This window comes from Fusarium oxysporum, chromosome 4 (assembly GCF_000149955.1).
Source record: "Fusarium oxysporum f. sp. lycopersici 4287 chromosome 4, whole genome shotgun sequence".
Classification (NCBI taxonomy): domain Eukaryota; kingdom Fungi; phylum Ascomycota; class Sordariomycetes; order Hypocreales; family Nectriaceae; genus Fusarium; species Fusarium oxysporum.
The window spans coordinates 1576411-1602852 of NC_030989.1; the positions used below are offsets into that span (position 1 = coordinate 1576411).

At 49.3% G+C, this 26442-nt stretch overlaps 8 protein-coding genes across 10 annotated transcripts in view; 5 read left to right on the forward strand and 3 right to left on the reverse strand.

Moving 5' to 3' along the window:
- Window positions 1-1486, forward strand: part of FOXG_07933 (uncharacterized protein) — a 3422-nt gene extending 1936 nt beyond the window's left edge. The window contains exon 3 of the mRNA XM_018386626.1: window positions 69-1486. Coding sequence (XP_018243805.1) covers window positions 69-1164 — 1096 coding nt within the window. The 3' untranslated portion in view covers window positions 1165-1486. The remainder of the gene's footprint in view (window positions 1-68) is intronic.
- A 215-nt stretch (window positions 1487-1701) lies between these two features.
- On the forward strand, window positions 1702-3143 carry FOXG_07934 (uncharacterized protein). Its single transcript, XM_018386627.1, has one exon. It carries the CDS (start codon window positions 1752-1754, stop codon window positions 3036-3038), a length of 1287 nt encoding a protein of 428 aa, XP_018243806.1. The 5' UTR covers window positions 1702-1751; the 3' UTR covers window positions 3039-3143.
- Window positions 3144-3274: 131 nt separating this feature from the next.
- Window positions 3275-5949, forward strand: FOXG_07935 (uncharacterized protein). The gene has a single exon (XM_018386628.1). It carries the CDS (start codon window positions 3440-3442, stop codon window positions 5696-5698), a length of 2259 nt encoding a protein of 752 aa, XP_018243807.1. The 5' UTR covers window positions 3275-3439; the 3' UTR covers window positions 5699-5949.
- A 296-nt stretch (window positions 5950-6245) lies between these two features.
- FOXG_07936 (uncharacterized protein) lies at window positions 6246-10162 on the reverse strand (the record flags this gene model as incomplete). Its single annotated transcript, XM_018386629.1, has 4 exons — window positions 6246-6891; window positions 6945-9883; window positions 9946-10094; window positions 10147-10162. 4 exons carry the CDS (start codon window positions 10160-10162, stop codon window positions 6246-6248), a joined length of 3750 nt encoding a protein of 1249 aa, XP_018243808.1.
- A 1361-nt stretch (window positions 10163-11523) lies between these two features.
- Window positions 11524-13846, forward strand: FOXG_07937 (glutathione reductase). 3 transcript variants are annotated; one of them, XM_018386631.1, is made up of 3 exons: window positions 11539-11598; window positions 11648-12264; window positions 12314-13846. In XM_018386631.1, exons 2-3 carry the CDS (start codon window positions 12005-12007, stop codon window positions 13572-13574), a joined length of 1521 nt encoding a protein of 506 aa, XP_018243810.1. In that variant the 5' UTR covers window positions 11539-11598; window positions 11648-12004; the 3' UTR covers window positions 13575-13846. The 3 variants fall into 3 exon arrangements, with proteins under 3 accessions (XP_018243809.1, XP_018243810.1, XP_018243811.1); XM_018386632.1 differs by having other exon boundaries at window positions 11539-11583; XM_018386630.1 differs by having other exon boundaries at window positions 11524-12264.
- Window positions 13847-14251: 405 nt separating this feature from the next.
- FOXG_07938 (uncharacterized protein) lies at window positions 14252-15532 on the forward strand (the record flags this gene model as incomplete). Its single annotated transcript, XM_018386633.1, has 1 exon — window positions 14252-15532. One exon carries the CDS (start codon window positions 14252-14254, stop codon window positions 15530-15532), a length of 1281 nt encoding a protein of 426 aa, XP_018243812.1.
- A 260-nt stretch (window positions 15533-15792) lies between these two features.
- On the reverse strand, window positions 15793-17118 carry FOXG_07939 (uncharacterized protein; the record flags this gene model as incomplete). The annotated part of the gene is made up of 1 exon (XM_018386634.1): window positions 15793-17118. One exon carries the CDS (start codon window positions 17116-17118, stop codon window positions 15793-15795), a length of 1326 nt encoding a protein of 441 aa, XP_018243813.1.
- A 3744-nt stretch (window positions 17119-20862) lies between these two features.
- Window positions 20863-23688, reverse strand: FOXG_19551 (uncharacterized protein). The gene has a single exon (XM_018399788.1). It carries the CDS (start codon window positions 21483-21485, stop codon window positions 21141-21143), a length of 345 nt encoding a protein of 114 aa, XP_018243814.1. The 5' UTR covers window positions 21486-23688; the 3' UTR covers window positions 20863-21140.
- Window positions 23689-26442: the final 2754 nt, after the last annotated feature.

Consider the following 26442-nt stretch of genomic DNA (forward strand, 5'->3'; position numbering starts at 1 on the left):
TGAGGCTTGGCAAGATTCATCAACCTTAAGGGCCGGCATGGATACGGAGCTCAACAATGGTTACTAAGCGTAACAACTACCCTGGTTGAGGAGCTTGAGAGCTGGAAGCAGCAATTCCTCAAGTTCCAGGCCTTCGCTGAGACCCTCACCAAGGAGACCCAGGATCTCAAGGTCAAGATCGACACACACAAGAGGGAGAACCGTCGTCTTGCTGGTCTCATTGATCAACAGAAGGATGACAACGCTCGCCTCTCTGTGCGCCTCACTGGAACCGAGAAGCAGCGTGATGACGCTCTCGAGGCTCTTGTCCTTCAGCAGGAGATTGCTGAGGAGCTTGAGCGTGAGCGCAAGAGGAACAAGAAGGAGCTTTCCCAGCTTCAGCACACTAACATGACCATCATGCGACAGCGTGATGAGGCTCGCAGAGTTGTCCTTCACCTCCGCAGTCTCATCGGTGGTCAGAGTCACCACATGGAGCATCTCATCCAGTCTCTCACCAAGCCTGATGACCTTACCCATGAGATCGAGGAGGGTTATGATGAAGCCGAGGAGGATGTGCAACAGGCTGGTGAGCCTGGCCGCCTTACCCCCAGCCCCAACCCCCGAAACAAGCGATACTCTTCGTCTAGCTTCACCGACGTTGCCGATCGTCACCTCAAGGATAAGACTGACGCCATTGCTCACATCGTCCGAAACATTGCTGAGCAATGTCAAGCTGCTGTTGAGGGTCTCCAGCTGGCACATGATGCCGAACTAGGGAGTTCTAGTAGAAGGAATTCTAGCCTCTCTACCACCCAGAGCGATGACGGCCACTCCGCCGCCACGTCCGAAACAGGAGACGACTCCCTCCTGGCGCCGCGGTCCGGGAGGGCGTCCAGTATCCCTCCCACCCCGGATCTCATTCCCAACAGGAGCAGCACAGCAATGTCCTTTGCCTCTACGGCTACGACTCCGGAGCGAGCGTCCCAACAGTATAGCCTTAGAGACGAGATCCCCACCAAGATTGTCGAGGATGACGAAGAGGACTTCGAGGAAAATCGAAGCGACAACGGAGGGGTCACACATGAGACAAGCGTCGTTTCTAAGCATCAGCTCCAGCACCAACAGTCCCTGATGCACAGGCCATCGGGCGCCAGGATCAGCGCTCTTGGTGGCACCCGCTGAGTGTTTTGGATAAACACCTTAACGTCTGAGCATGAGCCTTGCTTTTTTGTGAACTTCTCACTTCTTGCTTATTTCGATTTAATTGTCCTGTATTTGGCGGCTGGCTTGGATCAAAACCTGCGGGTTCGGCGTTTGATGTCCCTTATATCTTTTTTGTCACTACCATTTTTCTGCCTCATCTGATGAGCAGCTTAGCTCATATACCTACGTTAAGCCTGACGGCCATCTTCTCATTATGTTAGAATATTCTTCTACGTAGCGGTGTTTGTATAGTCTTCCTCCTTTACTTGGTTGAAGGGGGGTATAAGAATGAAACACATTTAAATGTTATCATAGCCTCTAGTCATGTGTGAAAGTACTCGACTTGCTGTAACATACATCATTGTAGTGGCACGTACTATAGACTTGCAAGTTATTACGGCCTTTTAGCCTGATGTTGTATGGTATGAGACGTGAGCTACTGATAAGATATGCGAAAAGACCCGTAAAAAAGTTTCCGTTAGCGACGTCTACCCATTGAGAGTGTTGGCGCATTCTTCTCTTTCTACAACTCCTTCACCCAGACTTCTCAACTGTCGCAATCTATAATGGCTGATCCTTTGTTGACATCTCTTTGCGGAATTTGTCACATATCGACCCCGAAATACAAATGCCCAAGATGTGGCACTCGAACCTGTTCCCTCGCGTGCATCAAGAAACACAAAGCCTGGTCTGAATGTTCCGGCGAACGCGACGCAACAGCTTACATGGCTCCATCGAAACTTCGTACTCCCGCCGGTGTCGATCATGATTACAATTTCCTCCATGGAATTGAGCGCTCTGTCGAACGCGCCGAGAAGCTTCTCGTCGAAGAGCGCGGTATCGTGCAAGAGGAGGAATTGCGACCGATGACGGTCCAAGAGGTTAAATGGAAGCCTGGAAAAGATGGGCGCAAGCGCAAGGTTCTCGTCACCAGAGTCTTACGCGAAGCTAAAGGCAGAACCTTTGAACGGTTTTTGGCTGCACGATTGAGGAAGTTGAACATCACGATCGTGTGTGCGCCGCTGGGCATGGCGAGGCAGAAGGAGAACCATACTACACTCAACCGGCGAACCAACAGAATCAATTGGCAAGTTGAGTGGATGGTGTTGGAGAATCATCCCGATGCAGAGCCAAAGAAGGTCCGGATGTTATCGAAGGTTATGGATGATGTGCCACTATATGAAGCATACCATACTTCACTAGAAGAACAGCAGAAGGCGAAAGGGCAACAGGCCAAGAAGACCCCACGAGCAGGTACGGACGGACAAGTGCAGGACTTGGCGAACTACACATGGTCCTCTGGGTCGTTTGCGCTCCAAGATCCCTCTACAGTTACTTGGACGAACCATAACGACACAGAGCCAGGCTTGTGGCCATCTGAGAAAATAGAAGCTCAGAAGAAGCAGTTTCAATTCTTTCTCGCAAAGTTCCGGACCCCTTCGGACAAGCCTTCTGTTGTCACTAGACTCGACCCCGAAGACTGCCTGCGAGAGGTACTGAGAAATACGCGCGTGCTGGAATTTCCCACAATATGGGTTCTTGACCAAGGTCAGAGCCTTCCTGAGACCTTCAAACTTGGACCCAAGGATAAAGCCCCTCAGGAAAGTAACAAGAGGAAAAACCCCCCTGGAAAGAAAGGCCCGGCCAAACCGAACAAAAGAAGAAATAAGGGTCAGGATGTAGAAGAAGGTGAGGTCAGGAGTGACGAGGAGGGAAATGAGTCAGACGATGGCATCAACACTGGATTCAAAGGAGTAAGTCTTGAGGAAGGTGATGTGATTGCCGAACAAAGCCTTGGAGAAGAGGATGATGACGATGATGAGACGAGCAGCTCTGGAAGTGATAGCGACTAAGACTGAGCAGGTATAAATTGGTCAAGACGTAACTGTAATGATACCCCAAAATGAACAAAATATCCTGTACCAAGTTCTACATATTATTTTCCCCCCTTCGATGTTCCTTAATTACTTTGTTGCTTTCTATCATGATACTGTCGTTGGTGTTGACCTGAGTGGCTGTGCTCCGCTGTCAGCCACATGATGGAACGACCTGCAGTAAGGGACAGTGAATAGCTAGCTCCCCGCGACGTTGACTTTGACATGCCCAACTCGACACACTCGCTTTAACGTTCACCTATGCCCAACGAATTTAATATCTAGACACCAGCACCAAAAGTCCAGCACTATAAAAGACACGATACCCCCGCATCATGATTTGATTGGGCGCGGAACCCCTCGACGCCGACGCCGCTACAATGGACGACACACCTGCTCCCAAGCTCTCAGAGCTGCTACGGCATCCCGACGATCTAGACAAGATACCCGCGCTCAAGTTAGAGTTCTCACGCAAAAAGGGCGCCGTAGATGGCCAGCTCCGAAGCGGCCTGCGCGAGCAGCTTGAGACGACACAATCGGGCATGACGGGGCTGAGCGACGGCCAGAAGACGGTCCAGATGATCAAAGAGGAAATGATCAAGATCGACAAGCTGTGCTCGGAGTCACAGAATATGATAAAGGACTTTGCGAGCATCAACCTCGTGTCACAAGCACACCGCAACTTTGGCGCCGTCGAGACCATGCGTCGCAACCTCGAGACCTTCAACGAGCGCATATCGCGTGTCGAGTTGATGCTTCGGGAAGATGACGAGGACAGCGACAACATGCCCAATCTGCTGCCGTGCCACTACGAACTTACTCAATTGAGAAATATCCGCGACGATGCTATGGAACAAATACAACGCGCAGAGGACGAGAGTCTTGAAGCGACACTGGTGGACTACTTTTCGAGGCTAGACGACACGATTGATTGGTTTGATGAGCATGTTGGTATCATTGCTCTGAATCTCATTAATCTCGTTGTGCAGGACAACAATGGGCTTGTTGTGAGATTCGCAGTGGTGATGGAGGCCGAGGAGTCAAGCGACCAACGTGTACTAGCACTGCAGGAAGCTCTCAAAGATCACAAAGAAATGGCAACCCGTTTTCAGAGTATCACAGACGGCGCCAAGAAAGTTCGTGGCTATAAGGAGAAGTTCATACAAGCTATTCGACTCAGCGCAGAGCAACAATTCGAAGGAGCAAAAGAAGAGTTCCTCGAGGATCCGAGCAAGTTGGACAAGATCATGAAGTGGTATTTCAACGATCTAAACGTCGTCAAGGTTGGAATGTCGCACCTTATGCCAAAGAAGTGGAATATCGTAAAGACATACGCTGGCGTATATCACCAGCTGATGCACGATTTCCTGGTCGGTATGGTAGATGGCAACGAGGCGTCGTCAGCACATACCTTGGAAATCGTGGGCTTCCCGGAGAAGTACTACAGAAAGATGGTAAAGATCGGTCTGAAGCAAGAAGAGCTTATACCTCATGTTATCGACAACCGCGAGGCAGAGCTTGTTCGCGACTTTCGTGAGCTCATCATTAAATTCCTTGATGAGTGGATTGACCGAATATTTGCACAAGAGAAGCGCGACCTGGCAGAGCGCAACGTCGAGGGCTCCAACTTGGATCAGGACGAGTATGGCTATTTCAGAACCAAGAACTTTGTTGCCCTATGGCGAATGCTGCGTGAGCAAGTGGACACGGCTGCCAACTCCCAGCGCGCTGATGTTGTTGAGGGTGTAATCGACGCTATGTTTGCCCGTCTACGCACTCGTCAGCAGTCGTGGCAGGCTATGCTTGAAGATGAGGCTATCCCCTACGAGGAGGGTAAGATTCCTGAACTCGAGGGTTTCCAGGCTCTTCAGGATTGGCTCGTGGCTACAGCAAACGACCAGATCGCCTGCATCGACGACAACGAGGACGAGAACCGTCTTGCATACCTCTCAAGCTTCCGTCGTCTTGTGGAGCAGCATGTTACACCCGCGTACCTTGAACGTATTGAGAGTGAAGTTAATACGCTGCGTGACGGCTACGTCGACTTCAGCACATGGTGTATCAACCGCTTCGCTCAACTTATATTCTCTGTCGATTTTGGTACCGTCATGCCTGACTTCTTTACGCCTCGATGGTACACAACTACTGCTATGAAGCAGATGGTGGTGACGTTCGAGGAGTACGTTAACGACTACCGCCATGTATTGCACCATTCACTGGTCGATATTTTCGTTGAGATCTTTGCTGAGGAGCTACTTGTTCGCTACTTATCTGCTGTGCGCAACAAGGGCGCAAAGTTCCGTCGTACCGACCCATTTCAGGACAAGCTGTTCAACGATATCTCCACAGCTTTCGAGTGCTTCAGCACACTCCCTTCACCTGACATTGGTGCCTCTATCAAGGAGACCTGGCGTGTTACAGAACACTTCTTGCGTCTATTGACAGCTGACCGCGATGCCATCGTGGACGCTTACGTGACGTTCAAGATGGCTTACTGGGACCTGAATGTGCAGTGGGTTGAGGCTGTGTTGAAGTCAAGAGATGACTTTGAGAGGTCTTGGATCGGCGCGGTTAAGAAGGAGGCTGCCAATATTGATAGTGGGCGTGGACCAGAGACTATTATGAGCAGGGTCAAGTAACCGAGGACGAGTCATGATTTGCGTTTAAATGGGAAAAGGTAGATGGTTATTGCAATTGTGTATGATGGGCATCATTTCATGCCCTGTTAGCGACAATGTTATTTACGCTTGTTTGAATGACTCATTATTGTAACTTGTTTGTGTCTGCTCTATCTGCATCATTATATCGGCGACACAAAACTGCATCTCTACAGCTGCAATCCCAAAGCATGCAACATGAAAGACGAAATCAATACAGGCTTAAGCAAACAAGTAGTCTTCATGATACTACAATGTGTGGACAGATGATAGATGATAGGAGAACAAGCCCATGTCCAATGGGACCAAGACGCAAAAGGAAAATCTCGCTGCCAAGAAAATATTCAACAAAGGAATCATGAGGATGCAGACAAAAACAGTAGCAAGGAAACAAGTATGCGGTATGCATTAAGCCCTTCCTTCAGAAGATAATATCCGAGACAACTCTGTTGTTGTGTTTATTATGAGCGGCTAGCTAGAAAGTTCGCCGCCTGTACACGTTAGAGGAATTCCTTTATGCAGATCGAGTTCAACTAACCTTGTCAAGATCGTAATCATATTTCTCGAGAGCATCGAGAGCTTCAGGTCTCTTGTAGCCCATGCTTGTAAGGCTCTTCAGGATTGGGTCATCATGCTCGGATTCGGTTGACAAAGTGCGGTTCAGAGCCTGTTGACCAGGATGGGACTCAGCGCCCGCTGGTTTCTCAGCGGAAGCAGGCTGGGCAGCAGTTGCGCTAGGGGAGTCGAGACCAGAGAAGATAGCATCCCAGTCATGAGCCTCGGGAGCCTTCTGCTGGTTGGTTCCGACAGCAGGCTGAGCAGCGCCAGTTGAGCTGTGGGAGATGAAGTCGAAGCTCTCGTTGCCGAACGCAGTGGACTCAGTCTTAGTCTGGCTTCCGGGTGGGCTGCTATCAAAAACGGGGTTGAAGTCGTCCAGTCCGGAGCGAGAGATGTTGGCAAAATCCTCATCAGCAGAGCCTTCTTTAGCATCCTCTAGGCCTTCAAAGTCACTGTCCAAGTCTTCGAATCCACCCTTGGTCTGAGGGGGGTTGGAAGGGGCAGGCTGTTGCGAAGCAGGGGCAGTTCCGGTAGCAGCCGCGCCAAAGATATCATCGACCGATGACTTCTGAGCAGTGGATTCAGTCACGGTTGCGGGAGACGAAGGCTGCTCGGTACTGGTTTATGTTAACTCTTGACATCAGAACTTTGAATATGATCGACCACTTACCTAGGGGCCTTGGGTTCTGCGGGAGGGGTGGCTCCCTGGGCTGGCTGTGGTGAAGTGCTGGCAGGGACTGCGTGAGTAGCTTCAGGTGACTCTCCCGCGTTTGCCTTCTCGCCAAAGGGCTTGGCGGGCGGTGATGCAGGCGTGAAGTTATCATCAAAGCCTCCGTTGTCACTACTTGAGTCAGACTCCTCCTCATCATCACGCTCAAGCTCTGAAATGGGAGGGAACTCCGAATCAAAGGCAGATGACTTGTTCGCTTCAGGGGAAGGCTTGCTATGGTTCTTAGCAGTGGTGAAGGCAGCAAATGCGTTCTCGAAGTCGGCCTTGGCCTTGGCCTCATCATTACCGCCAAATGGATCCGCAGACTCGGTTGCTTTTGGTGCTTCGTCCTTAACAGCATCACGAGTAGTATCGTCAGGGGCAGAGGCTACGTCCTTGACTTCAGACTTGTCAAGCTCGTCGCCAGGGAAAGCACCAGGAACACCGGCAGGGCTGTCAGAAGCTTTCAGGTCACCGGGAACAGGGGTGGCTGAACCATGGAGAGGGTCATCAGCACGCGAAGCAGGGGGTGACACTTGGCGAGAGGATGAGAGCGACTCAGTATGGTCAGGGAAAGGCAAGAAGCTGGAACTGATCTGCCTTGACTCCGGGGGAGCAGGGGGGTCAGCAGCAAGGGTTGCTTGGCGGCTCATGATAGGAGAGCTCGCGGCAGGAGGGGTGCTGTATGAGCCTGCACTAGCGGTTGAGGCACCAGTATGCTGGGGCTTGAACGAGGTCTGTGGAGGTGGTGGAGGAGTGGCCGAGGCGCTGGGTGGAAATGAGGGACCAAAGAGGTCGTCGAAAGACTTATCAGAGACATTCTTGGTGGGAGGAGGAGAAGCAAATGCACCCATAATATCAGTGCTTGCAGTGCGGCGGAAGAAGGGGTTGTTAGCGCTAGAGGTCGAGGCAGCTGGGCTTGCAATTTGAGCCGAAGCAGATGCTGGCGAGCCAGTGTTTGCCAGCCGAAGATCCTCAATGCTCTTGGTGAGCTCCTCCGCCTCTCCCTTTAGCTTATCACGCTCGCCCTCTGTAGTGGACAGCTGTTTCTTGTTGATGGCGACCAGTCCCTTCTGTTGGCGAGCATCAGACTTGAGCTTTTCAATCTGAGGCTTGAGCTGCGCGATCTCTCCATTGACTACACGAATCCGTTCTCGGAGGTTGGTATTTTCTTGTTGGTCCGCCTGAAGAGCTGCCAATACTTGCTGATGCTGCGTCTGAGTATCACGGTAAGTTCCTTCAAGCGCCATGCATTCAGACTGAAGTTTGGCAGTCTCCTTCCGTGCATTGCTGAGTTGCTCCTCAAGGGCACGAGTATCTTGCGCCTCCTTCTCATATAGGGTGCGCAGTTGGGCCAGTCGCTGCTCGAAGTTCTGCTTCTGAGACGTGGCCTGGTTCAGTTCATTTTGAGTGGTATTCCTCTTGGCCTGCACATCTTGGGTTTGCTTGGACAGAGATGAGATCTGGTTAGAAAGGTTTGCAAGCTCAGTGGTTTCCCCGGAGATGTTCTTGCTAGCCTCATCGTTATCTGACAACAAGTCCTCGGATGCAGAAGGTGCCGGAAGCTTCTGGCCAGAGCCAGCTGAACCACCAGTGGGCTGTTGCGTCAAGCCTCTACCAAATGAAGATGATGGTACAAATGGCTTAAAGCTTGAACCACCGGTTCCTGTAAGAGATGGCTTAACGGGAGAGGTAGGCGTGAGTGCAGAGCCGCCGGCGAAAGGATCGTTGGCGTTGGAACCCCCTGTTGACATTGGAGCCTGAGCAGGGGGAGGGGGGGCAGGGCTGGAAGTGCCTGATTCAAGGCCGAACAAGTCATCCAGAGCGGACTTAGGAGCGGGAGGAGGAGCCTGTACAACAAGTGGGGGAGGCGGATCAAAGGCGGATGTAGCAGTCTGTGGTCGAATCTGGGTGCGCATGCTGGGAGGAACCAAATTAGGTGGTAGAGTAGTTGGTAGAGGGACAGAACGACCACTTCTCTGCTGTCTAATCAAATACATAGCAACCGCAAACTCGTCTCGCGAAAGCTGCCCCTGAGACTTTGTGTCGGCAAGATCCCAGATTTGGGCTAAGGAGTCTTCAGGAAGGTTAGACTGGCTGAAGAAAGTGACAGCCTCCTCTCCTGTGATATATCCCTTGTTTCCCTTGTCAAGGTCGGCGTAAATCTGATCGAATCGAGCCTTGTCGGCAGGTGTCACGGCCCAGTCGCTAGCACCACTCTGTTGAGGAGACATGGGAGGACGACCGAGAGGGCTGTTTGTGCGAACCTGGGCTGTTCCGCTAACTTGTCGAGGAATGGCTGAGATGCCAGGACCAGTCGAAGACTGGCGCGAGGCAGGACCACGGCGCGAGGCAGCCTCGTAAAGACCAGCGGGGAGGACGCTAGGGAGAGATCGGAGAGCTCCTGTCTTCATGGAGGTAAGAAGGTGCATGGCGATAATGAACTCGGTCAGGACAAGAGCACCACGCTGCTCGGTGTCGGCAAGCTGCCATATTCTTCCCAGTGCTTCATTGGGTAGGCCGGACTTCTCGAAGATGGACTTGGCCTGGTCGCCGGGAAGCTGACCGCCTTGGAGAGGTTGACGTTCGAATAAACCAGTATATTGTGCGACCTTCTCAGGAGTCAGGGGTGGGATACGGATCGGCCCGCCGGTGCTCTGGGCTTGAAGAGCGGCCGGGGGAGGCGGCGAGCTGACGGGAACAGGCGGAGGCGGTGGAATGCCACCGGCACCTGTAACCTGAGGAACGATGCCATCGAAACGAGGAAGGGGAGCTTGTTGGAGGGCGATCTCGGGAGTGGGCTCGCGGCCGGCTTGTGCGTGTCCGATGAGTCGTAAAGCGATACCAAAGCCAGCTGGTGTTAGGAAACCTCGGTTCTCCTTATCGGCGATCTGCCAGATCTAATTCAAGTATCAGCATTGAGTTCAAGTCAGTAGAAGGGCCATGTATATCATCAACGTACCTCGCCAAGGATACGGGAGTCTAAACCTGTCTTGTGGAAGAACCTGACAGCAATTTCACCGACAACGACACCAACACTGTCTGAATCGGCCTGTCGGAAGAGTTGTCCATAGGTGCGCTTCTCCTCAGGGGAGAGGTTCAGGTTTGGCGCTGTTTTGTCAGCTTTGTGTGGTAGAGAATATCGGATGTGGGCTTCAAGTACCTTCATCAGCCGCCATGATCGCGTATACGAGCTATGGAAGCTCAGGACGGTAGAGACGGACGATGGATCGCGATAGCGCCAGGAGAGATATTAAGGATCTCGAGTATACAATAGTAATGGACCGCAGTAATCGATTATACAGTCGATACAGCGATCGATAGTGAAGCCAATATAACGGGCGTGGAGAATATGTAGTTGAGGAGACAAGATGGAGGTTGAATTGTGCTTCGCTTCAGTATGGAGATTGGATCGTCAGCCTGGGCTGGACCATTATGGATGTGGATTATGGGGGGGTTGGTCGGTGCTGCCAAGTCGAGAGGGAGCAACGCAGCAAATGAGAGATGGTGAAGGGCTGCCCAGTAACCAACCAGAAGTCGGCGGGACGTGACTGGGGGTAAAGAACCTTGACAGAAGCAATTATCCGCTAGAGACGCACTGGAAGTTTGAAACTCGTCCTCTATCGCGCCAGAGTCTCACAGGCTACGTAAGGGTTTAAGCCACAAGGGCCACCGAAGCTCAAGCTGTTGATATTCAGCTATCAAAGCTCCACCTTTATACGTCATGACGCTTGAATGGATGATATTGAAGAAAACACCATGATGTGAATAGCTTGTTGTTTAATTTGAGTCATGTTCTTCAACATTCTGTTTCCATTGCTGTTGTCTATCATAGAGGCTTTACCCCAGACCATCAGGTTGCACAACAGACTAGGAGCATGAATTTGATTACATGCGGCTTCTACCAGTAAAAAAAGAGAACTATCTGTGCCACCTGGGAGAGGTTTGACTTGAAGATGTATACTTGAAGAAAATCGAGACTAAACGATTTTTGAAGATTGAGATTTAATTCCAGTTTCAAAGGTCTCTGACAGTAAGACTTGGTGTGTCGTGTTACCATGCTGCCGGATATGCATGCATATGCGAGGCTTCCCGTTACATGTGCATCCATCGATTCCGAGGCCTCAAAAGATGTCTCATTTGACTTGGAGAAGCCGAGTTTAGCCTAATCATGAACTCAATCATTTTCACTCATTGGTAGTTAAAAGCCTTTGAGGTTTTATAGCCAATTCAGCTCTACTCGAGCAAAGTGCAAGAGTTTCAATATACACCATCGTCAGTGTTTATGATGTGACCAGGTTATAGTAGCCCCAGTCATGACTAGTCACTGAATATTTCAGGAAATAGTTTAAGTCTCAGGGTACCATGAAATAATATCATGAATGGGCAGCAGAATACGTCTTATATCGCCCTCTGTCTTTGTAACCAGCCTCGGAACTGAAATTGATGCAACCCAATGCGGGCGCGGGGCTTATGTCAGATTTTCTGGAAGCATAGGTAGAATTAAGCAAGTAACAGGACTTATCGAATTGAATTGAAACATGATTCCACATCCATTTATCTGATTCGAAACCTGACACCACCATCAGACTCCAAAAAGGTCCCCTGGAGCTCGGCATGGCCTCCACTCCACTATGATCCATCCCCGCTAACGGAGTTTGTAGTTACCTAGGCTCGGGGATCAAAAAATCATCCTCAATGCGGGTGGATTTGAAATCGTCTCTTTTCTGCAGCTCGTCATTGATATCAACCAACCAATACTTGAATTGAAGTCGGTTTGCTTACTCAACCCTCCATTGACTGTCTTAATAACACAATTCTCGTTTCTCAAATCACATCCATCCAATCCGCTTCCGTTAATCTCAAGTAACCCCGCCACAACCACTACCTACCACTTCTCATTCTGGTCCCTTCGCATCTTGTGTCCTATCTTCGTCCCTTTAAAAGACGTCATTCCCCTCCCGATCTCTTTTCCACTCTTTCCATACCAATTACAAAAGGTTAAGCCTCGAGGCAACCTCATGCAAGCTCTAGCCCACTCCCTACGCTCATCAACCTTGTCTTCGTCCTCGAGAACGACCCCGCTGCGAATAGCTTCAATTACCCGCCATCTCTCTACATCTGCGCGCAATATGGCTCCCATCACCAAGGAGACCGACTACCTCGTCATTGGCGGCGGCAGTGGAGGTCTTGCCTCTGCGCGCATGGCCAGCAGCAAGTTTGGCGTCAAGGCTACTATTGTCGAAAACAAGCGACTCGGTGGAACTTGTGTGAACGTTGGGTGCGTACTGATGAACCATGCAATATGAATATACGCTAATGAAACCCAGCTGTGTGCCAAAGAAGGTCACTTACAACGCTGCCGCCCTCGCCGAAGCCATCCACGACGCAAAGGCCTATGGCTTCTCCGTTGAACAAACCGCTCCCTTCGACTGGTCCAGCTTCAAGACCAAGCGTGACGCCTACATCAAGCGCCTGAACGGCATCTACGAGCGAAACCTTAATAACGATAAGGTTGACTACCTACACGGATGGGCGCGCCTCGTCTCCAAGAACCAGGCTGAGGTCACACTCGACGACAACTCCAAGGTCCTCGTCAACGCCAAGAAGATCCTCGTTGCTGTCGGCGGCAAGCCTACTATTCCCCCTGAGATCCCCGGCGCCGAATACGGAACCAACAGTGATGGCTTTTTCGATATCTCGACACAGCCCAAGAAGGTTGCTATTGTCGGCGCTGGTTACATCGCTGTCGAGTTTGCCGGCATGTTCAACGCCCTTGGCACGGAGACTCACCTCTTCATCCGCCACGACACTTTCCTTCGAAACTTCGATCCCATGATTCAGGAGAGCGTCACTAAGGAGTATGAGAGACTCGGTGTTAAGCTGCACAAGCGCTCGCAGGCCAGCAAGGTCGAGAAGGATTCCAACGGAAAGCTTACCATCACATACAAGGATGATCAGGGCAACGAGAGTGTTGTCAGCGATGTCGACAACCTGATCTGGGCTATTGGCCGCACTCCTGAGACTAAGGATATCGGTCTGGAGGAGGCTGGAGTTAAGCTTGGCGAGAAGGGACATATCCTCGTCGACGAGTACCAAAACACTGCAGTCGACAACATCTACGCTCTTGGTGACGTTACCGGAGAAGTTGAGCTGACCCCAGTTGCTATCGCAGCTGGTCGCCGTCTTGCACACCGTCTGTTCGGCGGTCCCGAGTTTGCTAACCTCAAACTCGATTACAACAACGTCCCCTCAGTTGTCTTCTCCCACCCTGAAGTCGGCAGCATCGGTCTCACCGAGCCCCAAGCCATCGAGAAGTATGGCAAGGACAACATCAAGGTCTACAAGACAAGCTTCACAGCCATGTACTATGCCATGATGGAGCCTGAGCAGAAGGGACCAACAAACTACAAGCTGATTGTTGCTGGGCCTGAGGAAAAGGTAATTGGTCTTCACATTATGGGATTGGGTAGTGGTGAGATGCTGCAGGGCTTTGGTGTTGCAGTCAAGATGGGTGCCACAAAGGCCGATTTTGATAGCTGTGTTGCTATTCATCCCACCAGCGCTGAAGAGCTTGTTACTTTGAAATAGAGAAGATATAAAGGAAAGGATATTAGCGTTAATACAGGGTTACAGAAATAAAAGGAGTTGTTGGTTTCATTAGACCTCACGTCGTGTTTCCTTGTTGCATCGTGATAACTTGGCGTAGTTTGAGGATCAATATCCTTTACTAGACGCTCTTTTATACTTCGAGGCATCGATCTTGGGTCTTTTCGTGGTACATGCTTGGGCAATTAGGTAGATGTATCTATTGGTTAGAGCTCGAGTCTGGGTATGACTTTAAACTACTTCGAACTTGCAGCAATCCAATAATGGAAATAAAGACTGATCAATCAATCTCAAGCCAAAAAGGAATCGCCTCATAAGAGTCGTTACATGCATTGTTCCACAAAGAGTCTCGCGCCCTTGTGCTGTCATATGGCTATGTCACAGCGGGAATCCAAACCGTATCTGACTCAAGCGAGATCATGACGCCTCAAGATAGTATCAAGAACTCAATTGCCAGAATTTCACGCCCTACGCGCCTTATGTTAAAGTGAGTACGGTAAATTTACATAACAATCAAGATCGGGATTTTTACAAATGCTGTCCTACGCGGCTATCGGTGACCGGTAGCCAGTAGTTCGGCAGCCGATATATAGAGGAGAGTTATCATATGTTTTCTCAATACAACAGTTCACTTCACTTACACGCCACCGTCAAACGCAATGGCACTCTCAAACCGCGCCCACGAAGCCGAGGAGGCATGCAAGGGGATGGCTTTGTGGGAAGTCATCACCAATCTTTACGACCAGGAAAACAATCCTGATGGTATTGTGAGTCTTGGGGTGGCTGAAAATACCCTCATGCACAATGTTTTACGAAAACACATTCACGATAACTTGGCCTTGACCAACCCGGCTTTTACTTATGGAGATGGTACCACGGGTACGAAAAGAGCCAAACAGGCTGTTTCTAGATTCTTGAATAAGCATCTGAAGCCTTTTCGGGATATTGAACCAGCGCATATTTCCATGACCAATGGATGTAGCGCTGCCATTGAGCATTTGTCGTGGGCGGTTGCGAACCCTGGTGATGCGATTCTCCTTGGGCAGCCATATTATGGTACCTTTGTCCCTGATCTCACGTATCGTTTTGGAGCCAAGCTTCTTCCAGTTGCGTTTGGTGATGTCGATCCTCTCTGTGAAGAGGCAGTGACCAAGTACGAGGAAGTCATTCTCGATACTCAAGCCAAGGGGACCAAGGTTGCCGGTCTAGTTATCAGTCACCCACATAACCCCTTGGGACGTTGCTATTCTCGCAAAGCTCTCATTGGCTTCATGAAGCTGTGTCAGAAGTACAAGGTTCACTTTATCAGCGATGAGATCTACGCCCTCTCAGTCTGGCCGAACACTGTCGATCAACACCCTCCCCCTATTCCTTTCGAATCTGCTCTTGCCATCGACACTACGGGTATCATTGACCCTGAGAGGTTACACGTTCTATGGGGCATGTCCAAGGACTTTGGTGCCAATGGCATCCGAGTTGGAGCCATTGTATCTCAGGCCAACTCATCCCTTCACGCTGCTATAGTCGCTGTTGGTCTATACAGCTCTGTATCTTCCATCTCCGACCACATCACGGCCAACGTCCTGGAGGACGACGCCTTTGTCGATGCATACTTGGCCGAGAACCAAAGAAAACTATCAGCTCAATACGCACGAGTCGTTTCTTGGGCAGTGAAGAATAATATAGATTACGCTCCCGGCGTGAACGCTGCATTCTTTTTATGGGTTGATCTCGGCAAGGTTTACGAGGCACTGCACCCGAAGGTTGAGACTGACGATATCACGGATTTTGTCATGGACAAATTGATGGAAAGGAGGGTCTTTCTTGCCTCGGGTAAAGCCTTTGGTTCCGAGAAGCCAGGCTGGTTCAGAATTGTGTTCTCCCATCCAGATGAGTACCTTGATCTGGGTCTTCAGCGAGTGATGGAAGCATTGCAATAGCATTTCTGTCTTAATATGATTGGATAACACAACAAAGTGTGATCATACTGCGAATAGAGATGCTTTTTAATCAACCTGGCTAGTGGTTGGCTTTCATGTCCCCGTTAAGCCCATGGAACAGACTTGATATCTCCCCCTATGTGGTTTTCGAAATATCTCTACTACTTCTCAGCCTTCCACCTGGACATTGGGAAACAATTTACCCATCCTAAGTAGCCAAGTTCCAGTAAATTTTCACCTTACGTGCTTTGCCAGAGGACTCATCTCACTGAACTGTAACCGGCATCCACCAGTTCATTTGCACTCGACATGACAGAGTAGCCTGCCCACAGGCCGTGTTTGTTGGAATGGAGCAACCCTGTCACAACTCCAGTCTCGTTCTTTGCAGCAGCTCCAACCATTTTGTCTTCTGGCGTAAGGTTCGGGCCTTTTTCATCCTCCGGTTGGCCAGTCCAAGCCCAGTGATAGACCCGATAGTGAGTGGTGGCAGGATTACGCACGACTCTGACTGACTTTGCAACGATTATACCTTTAGTAAAAGGAGGCCAGCGTGTAGCGAGACTGACAATAGTGTCCCATGGAAGCGCATCATCTGGGTCCTCGCCCAGTAGCCGCGCAAATGGCATAGTCCCATGCTGGTTCTTGTAATTGATAGCCTCGTCCAGCTTTACCAGAGCAACATCTATACCCGGGACCACATCTACAGCCATTCCAATTCTATTTTGTAAGAAGAACTCCCTCATCCCTACAACATCTCCTGGGTGAACAATACGCGCTGCCGTGGTCATCAAATGTTGGTCCTTTTGGTTCTTGATGAGAACGCCACTAGATACAGTTACTGCAAAGCGTGATGTATCCCCTTTCCCTCTCAGGTTCCCAACACCTTTGGAACCACGAAGCTTCGTTCCAGGGAATAGGGGTAGTTCGCTGACATGACCAGGCCACGGATGATCGGTGAGCTGTCTTGAGCCCCAATGAGACCATCGCTCGTGACTGGTATCGTCCACCCCAGTATCAACAACTTCACAGCAAGCAATGTAGCCAGGAAGCTGGTTCGCCTTCGACTTCAAATCAATTTCCCAGCCCAAGCTAACCACGATCCTTTCGTCCATGGTCAGCATGACCTCCATAACTTTCGAATAATCTGGATGACTGGAAAATATCTCAGTCACATCTTGAACCATCGCTCGCAGCGAGGTCTCTGGGAAACGACCTTGGCGTGCATCGATATTTACGCAAATATGGAGGTTCTGGTTTCCAGCAAAGATATCTGTGTTTGGTACTTGAGGCTCGATATGTTGGAATAGAGAGATCCTTCCCCGGGTCCTTTCGTGACGCTTGCCCTCGATAGGTGTGAGGAGCAAATCTTCTGTAGTCTTGGATGCTATTGTAAAAGGACGCTCGTTGATTGTGAGAGGCCAAGGACGTGATGGAAAGCTCTTGACGAAGAAACGGTACCAGTAAGGGGAGCACTCTATATGCGTGACGCTGTGGAGTATGGACAACCCTTCCTCGCCGAAGATTGGCTTCAGATACTTGCCATCCGAGCCGAACCTCATTGGATATGTAACATGCTTGGAATTCATATTGTTTTTGTTCCTTATACATGAAGATATGAGTATGGATTCTGTGTTTGTTTTGCCTAATCATTGGAAAAAGTTCAATGGCTCAGATCATTCTTAGGGTCAGAGAAGCAGCTTTTGATGGCTCCTGACTCTTGGTTCCTTCTATAGGCGTTCTGCTCCTCGTTTCTCTTTTTCCTTTACATTTTTATCTTGCTGGAACCTCTATCTGCTTGCTCTTGTTCTTCTCAGAGGATTCGACTTCTAACGACACCCCGAAGCAGGAAAGGTTTCCTCTTCTTTTTGGTTCAATACGGCTAGGGCAGGAATCCAGGCTTGAACATAACGATTACATAGTACAAGGAGTAGAAGCCAGATTCAAAGTTTCTGAGGTGCATCTTTCTAAACATTCCTGCCATCACAATGGTTGTTCAGGAGTTACCTAACATCGGCAGTATCATCTTTGATACAAGGTTCTTTCTTTGCACTCATCGACGAGGACGTTACCTTACCCTACATGGCGAGGCAACTTGTGGGCGTCTATTAGAGAGCACATGCGGCCTTGCTTTAATCCAATGATTCAGGGTAGTCTACCGGAAGGCTAAAGATGAATTGGTCGTCTCCAGGCATAAACAAAGACCTCCCCCAGCCGGTTCAGGCCGATGCTTTCCATTGACAACTCAGACCGCAGACCCTCAGGCCGGTCTCGTCCTTGGGAAAAAATGCAACAAGCCCAATGGAGACATATTGAGCACGTCCCCTCCGGTAGAGCAAAGAGAGGAGCCGGAAGACAAAAGTGAGGCAAAAGTGCATCCAATTGCACTTGTGTTGGTCGTGCCGTAGTCGCTGTTCAAATTTGTACTCCGGCGCCCAACCCGGCGGTCCGCTACGGATAGATCCCGTCCGGGGGTCGGCTCACCAATCGGAAGACTTGACCCATGCCCGGGTCCCGATATTTTGGACAAGGGCCCCGAATTTTTTTTTTAAGGTGCAGATGCCATCCAACGGCCCTTGAAACCCCAGCTCAGTGAGTGAAAAATTAGAGACGGTCCGACTTATGGGGACGGGGAAACGTTGAGGGGATTCACTAATGCTGTTTAATGGACATCAAACAAGGATTGTTTGAAGCGGCTGGACCCTTGGAAACAGCCGGTGCTTTAGCGTGTCAGCATGAGTGATACGGACGGCCGCCATCGGATGGTAAGTTGAGGGTGTCGGTCAAGTTGAAAGGAGACACCGGTAGACGCCGCTCAGCTGCAGAGACTTGAGTTCAGTTGTTATCAAATAGATAGCCAAATTAGCTTGCCCATCACGCAACAGTAACAAAGGAATATGCTATTCATTCCCTGCTGGTCATGCCATGTCCACGTCAGCGAGTTCAGTGCATCTGATGGTGCCCTGTAAGTGGTGAAACTACTGCAGGTTGGCTTGAAGGCGAATCGAAAATTGCATCTCTTGTGCATGGCCCTGGTGTGCTTACTGTGTGTGCCTGAACCCTTACAATCCATCCAATGCAATACCGATACCCGAACAGAATCTGATAGGGTAGTCTTAGGCGCAGTACAGTGAATTGCTATATCTCGGGGCATTATTCCCTGTCAGGGTATCATAGAGATCCTGCAAGAGAGGAAGAAACGATTCTCACTGGATGTGATCCCAGACATACATGCGATTTACATTTGATGACGGGATAATTGCGGCATATGTCTGGTACAATCGTGGATGTATGCAGCCAACTTCAGCCAGCCATTCTCAGCTACCTAAGGTTCCATTGGCTTGGCTCACAATCAATACGTACCAGACCCATGGGACAGAATCCACTGTGAATAACAAACATTCACGAGCATCCCTTGGAGGAAAGGAATTGCAGTCAGGGGTATCAGTATACAAGAATAACTAGAGTTTGTTATTAAACTCGCTTTCGCGTAAACTGTCAAGCCCCAAAACTATTCCCGATCAAATTGTCCGCTGCACCTTAGATCGAAAGGCGAGCTGTTGGAAAGAATTTTCGTACCAGGGTTCAAAACATCGAGCGAATAGAAATGAACCACAACTGGCACGGGTTTAACACCACCACCACGAACGATCCATTAGTATCGGCTGTGATGGTCTCACTTATATCCATGACTATCACACTAGGAGTAATCTCGGACCTCCTTAACGAAAAACTTGAGAGGGGAAAACAGAGATAGCCAGACATGGGATACCACAAGATCTCTCGGGATATCGAATAGGCGAAACTCTAGATGCTCCCAGATCCTGCAAGCGTCCACTCCTCCTCTCCAAAGAGCCAAGCTTTTGACGATCGTTGATAACGTCTTAGCCTAGCGTGCTCTTAGGGCAGGGGAGAGGCCATAGCACCTTGAGTTGGAGGGTCACAACGGAGGAACCGTACGCTTTAGGTTTGGGTTTCGATATGGTTCTGCTTGTTGGCCTTTTTGCCTCCCGCTACAAGGGCGCCTCTGTTGATGGTGAGTGGTCTAGATGGTGATGGCCTGGTATCACGAACGGCCGTGCCCTTGAAGGTTTGGAGCTTACGAAAGCGATCCCCGCGATAACTGGCCCCCGTAAATTTTCTGGGGTTAACTAGTGTCGTGTGTTGGGGGAGATTTGAACCAGTTGGAGCACTTGGTCCTGCAAAATGAGAGAGAAAAAAGTCTAAACTGGCATCATGAATGCGGATGTGACCCTCTAATGTCACCATTTGGGGGATCGGGACCTGAAGAGGCTTGGAACTTGGAGAGGGAAAAAACGTCTGTTCGCGACCAGTGACCCTTTGTTTGCCATGCCTCTATACCCGATTCTGGGAGGGAGTTATCCTATGAAGGAATTGAGCACCCTGGACGTGAATGAATGAAGCCAAAATGAGGCCCTTGATGTGGATAGACACTCACTCACGATGGTGATAGTTGACGCCTTAATTCGCCTCTTGCAACACAACATGCAGCGATTCCCACTTAACGACACCATTAAACTCGATGACTGTGTTTTTCATGCCGTCTTCATCCGTCCAAGGACGCCGTGAGAGCCCGAACTCCGCACTCGGTATCCTCCAACGCGGGGAACGAGATGGGGAAAGCTCCTGTCTCACAGCTAAAGTTGACGTTATCCACTGTAGACAAGCACTAAACACTAACCAAAGACCACAATGTCCGAGTCTTGACGAGAATAACCGTAAGAGTAAGAGGCCAATGTTTATTGTGACTCTGTCTCAACTCACCTTCATACCATGCCTAGTTAGACAGAGCATCCGAAATACAGTTGGACCTGATCTGGTATTACACTAATAACTTCACGTCATGAGTACGGCATAGACATTTCTCACAAGCAACTGTAAGCATGAGAGAAATCAGTGAAAGACAAATACACACACCCAATCGCCTGGGTCTCTCCCTGATACCGGCTTTCTCCCCGCTTAATGGCATGTCTTGTCTCTCTGCCTGCTCGGGTTGCACAACTTCGAGACAAGGAGCGGGACCTGCCTACATACATACACGTATGGTGCGCGTCATGATGGCTTAAAGACAAGGCGTTATTGAACGTGAAAAAAGAAAGGAAGAGCGCAGCTACCAACAAGAGAGGGCCAAGATTCAGGAATTGTTAGACATGTTGCCCTGCTTACTCTGTTTTTCAACCCCTGGCCTAAGCTTGTGTTCCACAAAGTTTCTCGAAGCTCCAGAATCTCGATGTGATGAACACAAAGATAACGAATTATAGCTCAGCCATTCCAGGATCGTTTGAGCCAGCCTCATGCACTTGATTGTTTCTCGAGGGAGGATCATGAAACGGATCTATCAACTTTTGGCAACCGAGGCGAGCATACACATATCCAGAGACAATGATAGCTTGTCAGTGCCTAGGAGCTTTGACCATAATTATGCTCATATAACGCGATATATTATCAATCTTTCATTGAGTCCCCGAATCACGTATATCCTAAGTACCGTAGAAGTGCAACATGATCTGCTAACACACGGCGTCTCGCCATTCAATCTTGTAGCACTTTTGTAACAACCACTCGTTTCTACTAAGATTGTAAGGACTTGTCATAGATCAACACATCGGGGGACCGGGTATTGATAGGCTACAACATGTTTCGGTGCTCTTTCTAAGGATATCAAGCGCTTAAAAAAGCAACGATGCTGTGATAGAAAACGTTTGTATCTGTGTAAGACATAAGCACACAGCCCAACATAGGCGGTGGGGGCCACGCCTTGTCTAGCTGAAAGTTTGGAAACTGGAATAAGAAGCACGAAAAGACGCCATAAGCATGGGATAGTCGATACGGGCGTGCTGGACCGTACGAGACAGGCGTTCTGGGCTGACGTCCTATGCAGTCCCGGCTCGGTGGGCAACAAGACACCGCCTCCACCTACGCAGTAGCAAAACATGTGCAGAGAAATTCATGGCTTGGAGTCGCGAACGCTGTAGAACATAGCCTCTGTGTGTATTTCAGAGACATGGCTGCCCAAAGGGTGCCGCGGGTGTAAATGGTTGCACCCCTTCATCCTTCAGGTCTCAGACAGACGTGGGAGAAAACCGTGTATTCCCCCCCCATAGGCGAGATAACCGTAGTCGTAGGGATCCATATTTGCCTTTGACTTTTATTATCCTCGGCTGTATGGTATTGACATGGCGCCTTTCCTGATGCAACACCATTGCCAGGCTTTGCATTGCGCAACGAGACCCTGTGTTGAAGTCTCAGCAAGACAATTGGTCTTTGTAAACACCACCGTTACAAATGGAAACCGAAGGGAGACAGTGTAAGACGGATTGACCCATAATAGCCGCATCTTCCGTTATTGGGCGGTGCAGAGTGAGGATGTCGTCAAAAAAAATGGCGCTGGAGCCTGAGGTACGTGTAAGCGTGCAAGTGAAATGCCGCTCGGCATAAACGATGATCCCCCAATCTGAAACGGCGATGTATGTGTCAACGTCACAGCCTATCGAATTGACGTTGGAATAGCCGACGATCAAATCATATCAGCATGAAAAAAACAAGGCATCAACAGAGTTGCAGCATGTCGGAGATGGCTGTGGTTGTGGTCAATGGCACTGGGCGAGTGAGTGGTGCAAGAGGCGTTGAGACGTCCATTCGGCCTTTGAGCCGCAGTTGCTGATGGTGGGCATGATTCCACGTGGTGTAACCACACCAGAGGTACCTGAATGCTTCTTGATCCTGGCATCAGATACAGAACAAACGGCGTTTGCCTTGGAGACAACTCAGGGATGAAGATGAGGGATAAAGAAGGGTGTTGGTATAGTCTGATGTCGTGTTAACGAGTTGTTGAGAACTCCCTTCCTTGTACGGATAGAGGCTGATTCATCCTTTCTTCAGTGACTTCAGTACGATATCCTCTTTTGGCCAGAGGCATGTGTATCGCGTTGCACAACAATTGACATGGATGTTCACGTATCACAGCCGCCCTGCCTTTGTCACACCTCAACCGCTGACACGGCAGGGACCCGAACCAAGCGACGAACCGGAAGCCATTGAACAAGAACAAGATAAAAAATTTCTTTTCTGTTGGAGAGACCTTGATTGGAAGTGGCTCGCTGACTTTGGCCTGGAATGTGAAGAGGGTGGGAAAAATAAAGAGACCATTGTTTTGTTTCTAAAACATCAGTTTATGCTACCCTGTCATGACGATTAATCATAAACATCCTGAAGAGCCTCAGAGACAAAGAATGCCGAGATGATACCCGGGACTTTCTGAGAGTTTGATTGGTTGGGACGCTTGAAATAAAAAGCAAAAACAAATTGCTCAAGACATTGATATGGTACTGGTCAATATCGACAGTTGTGCAAATGCCGTGCTTTGGCAGTACCAAAGTCCATTGTGCGTGCACTAAAGCAGAGCAAAGTAATGCAAAGCCACGATGGATAGTCTGTAACCTTGCATTTTCGTTGTATGAGTTAAAGTTATCCCTCACTTCAATTCGAATTACACAGGTAGATGGAATTGACACGCCTAGCGGAGCAGGCCGAAACAACAGGCAAAACCAAGATCAAGGACCAAGGTATTTGATGTGATATGATGTTCCTTGAACCAAGCAAGGCACATTGAAGCAAGGGTTGGACCTGGATTGGCGCGGGCCGACGTCACATAGAAAGAGGTGAGTTTCCGGCAACACAAGCAACACAACACAGTCAGCATAACACACAGCGCATCTCATCCATTCACAGCGCGACGCAACCTCCGGCCCGAGCCCGCCGATCAAAAGAGAAGTTTTCCTTCCCAGGGTCAGGCATGATAGCCAGGCACAGACAGGTACAGGGTTTCGATATGTCCAGAGTAGAGAGTACGGAGGCTGCCACGTAGTCTAGGGCATCAGGGTCAGGTACCAAGGACAGAGGAAAGACAAAACACTCCCTCTAAGCGTTGGTTCTAAGAGGCGATCGATCGAGATGGAAATAGATTCGAATGCAGGTGCGAAAAAGTTAGCACATACCAACCAACAGCACTGACAGACTGACTAAGATTGTGATGATGATGTGTTGGAAGTGAAGCATGAAAAAGACTCCATACTCCCGAAACAGCCCACATTGCTCCATATTATGCCACTTGTTATTGATTCTGATGCAGACCAAAAGTAAAGCAAAGCAAAGCAGGCCCGGATGAGATGCCGGAATCTTGGGGTTTCACTGCCGGACCAAGCGAGCGAGTGAGAGGAACCGTACGTTGAATGAATGAATGAATGGCTGGCTGGCAATGGATGGACGCATTGTTTCGCCATCTGCCGAGAAAAAAACAATTTCACCACAAAAACAGCTCATCCATCAACCGCCCAGCATCGGATATCACAGGATAATGGGCAGACAGAAGAAATAGAGTGGGCTTTCTTGCTTCTCGTATCTGTATCTGTATCTTCTTTTTTTTTTTTACACCTCTAGCGTCAGATCCCCCCAGACACGAGACTGGAAAAGCTGGAGACTGCATGTTTTGCCCTGAAAATTTGAAGTGAATCTCACCATGACCGGACCCTACCGAAGAAATGATGTCGATCTGAGCCGACCAATGCAAATCTCGGTACGTACCCTTCTATTTCCAAGTCAAACAACTTAAGTTATGCGCCATGTCCATTTTGGTTGGAAGATGCAAATCTTCAAGATGCCCTTGCAAGGCTTTTGGTTGGATCTTTACACGCCCTTCAATCTCACCTCAATCCCAACAACAGAACAAAGAGATGTGAAAATTTTCTCAATATTGGGTTGGCTGATTGTTTGTTTCAGGGTCATAGCTCTTGGGTCCCCTAATTGTAAAACAAAAAACCCAAGCGCAGACATGATCAATGCCAGTCCACCAGAAAATTTTCCTTTATTGCACACGTGCGAGGGTCCGTTGCTAGCTCAGATCATCCAATTCAGTTGAGAATCGCCGATGAAGATGGAGGATGCGCTGGCAGAGCAAGCCAGGAGTTATTGAGTCTCCATACCTAAGCCTAAGCCTTGAGCTAAGTTGATTCACGGCCCGCAATGATCATGACGTTCAGAGTCCAGTTGACCGACCCCCTTTGCTCCATCTGGACCCGTATCGTACATACCTTTTTAGTAACCGGGTTTTCGGGAAGCTAAAATCATGTTCAGTGTCACTGGGAAGACTCAGATGGCAGGTGACAAAATGATAGGGCTTCATCTCTTCTAAAGATAGACTAACAGTGCTCAAGTCATCTTGTCAGCCTCTAACTCTGGGCCTGACTTGGGCTAAAGCTTGATAAGTGTTGGAGGAAAAACCTTTCCGTGCTCTATCGGCCCAAGCCTCTATCTCATATCACTCGCTCCCTTATCCCTATCAAGGGACATGATGGTTGCATGAACGGGATCCCCAGGGGGCAACTTGATGAGAGAGGTCGGCTACTACCTACCACTACCAACCAAGCGGGTGTATCGTAGAGTTTACTTAGCTTCAACGAATTGACTTGGCTTACGATATCACAGCATGGAATGGACAACTTCGGGTGCAAATATGACGATACGTACTCTTTTCATTTTCGTGGTGGCATCATATTGACAGACGAGCACGTTTCGGGTTCCAAAACAAGCTCTGACTGAACTTTGCCTTTTGACTTTTGAGCCGCATGACATCCAAATTGCGAATCTCGGTTTCATGAGGCCCCGTTCATCGGCGAGGCGAAAAACAAGAATCATGCTAATTGACATCCACGAGGACGTTGAATCTTTAAGATTATTAGTCAGGCTGTCTCCATAAACAAGGGGGTTATGGCCGGCCATCGGAGCTGTTATGGCTCACACAGTAGTCCCGGCCAAGCTTTCACATCGAGTCTGGGGAACGGAGCTGAAAGCGGCTCTTAGGTTAGTTAGTATTATCTTCTGACTGTTGCAAATCTTCTTTGCTGTTACTCAATCATTAGAGTTTGTCTGGAACTACCGGCGGATAACCCTTGCTCTTCGCTGCGCGCGCGCATCCGTCTAGTAACTTAACTTAGTTGTAGAATTTTAGCTTCGACGATGGTAACAGATTTCAATGCCGCCGAAACCTCGATTCTCCTTGCTTAACATTGAGATGCGTGGAGCCGAAATTGCTGAGTCACTGCAGATGAAAAGTCGATCCATCCCAGTCTCTCCCTGGCGGTGACTGTGAGCTTGGTGGTAAAACCCCCGAGAAAAGCAATTCTACCCACATAGTGTCGATGTATTGTGCCTTTGTATGAGACTAAGAATACCCGTCGATTATGCCATTCAAGCTGGGTGACACTCGAGGGGGAGTAAACGAAACACGGAGAGTTATGCACACTATACTTTGGAAACTTGGCTTGCTTTGTGTGGAGGGAGAAAAAAGATCTCTTTGGCTATACTATGCTATGGTATCCAATGATGTGCTATGCTGTGCAGTGTAGTGCAGTCTTCCGCAGTTCCTGTCAATGCCCAGTGCCCCCCGTAGTCAAAAAGCGCAGTTATACCTCCCAATAGAATAATCCATCGACCGGCTTCTTGCCAGGTCGGTCCTGTACGCCAGACCCAAATGTCCCCAGCCGTTCGTATCCCGGTATCATGATAAACCTCCCGTGCTCCCGTAATTCATGTTCTGAAACTTGATATCAACCCGCCCTGTATTTGGTACAAGATACCGATGGACAAATAAACCGCCCAAGATTATCCCACCAGATATTGGTTGAGATGAAAAGAAATCGTGATGGGTCGATGTAAAACAAACTTTTTTTTTAATGCAGTGCTCCGGTGTAATGCCCGTCTTTGGTACAAACAGATTCTTCGATGAAGATAAAAGAAAAAAGGCGTGAAAGTGTGAGTTGAGGGTTCGTTGAATGCGTTTGAGGTTTAGATGTAGAATGGGTTCTGTGAATGTTTAAGTTTTTAGGTGAAGTTTA

Excerpts from the sequence above, each read along its gene's own strand:
- FOXG_07934 (XM_018386627.1), top strand. The coding sequence starts at position 1,752 with ATGGCTGATCCTTTGTTGACATCTCTTTGCGGAATTTGTCACATATCG.
- FOXG_07935 (XM_018386628.1), top strand. The coding sequence starts at position 3,440 with ATGGACGACACACCTGCTCCCAAGCTCTCAGAGCTGCTACGGCATCCC.
- FOXG_19551 (XM_018399788.1), bottom strand. The coding sequence starts at position 21,485 with ATGTTTTGCTACTGCGTAGGTGGAGGCGGTGTCTTGTTGCCCACCGAG.
- FOXG_07937 (XM_018386630.1), top strand. The coding sequence starts at position 12,005 with ATGCAAGCTCTAGCCCACTCCCTACGCTCATCAACCTTGTCTTCGTCC. Across the intron at positions 12,265-12,313 it reads GGAACTTGTGTGAACGTTGG|CTGTGTGCCAAAGAAGGTCA; the intron begins GTGCGTACTGAT and ends AATGAAACCCAG.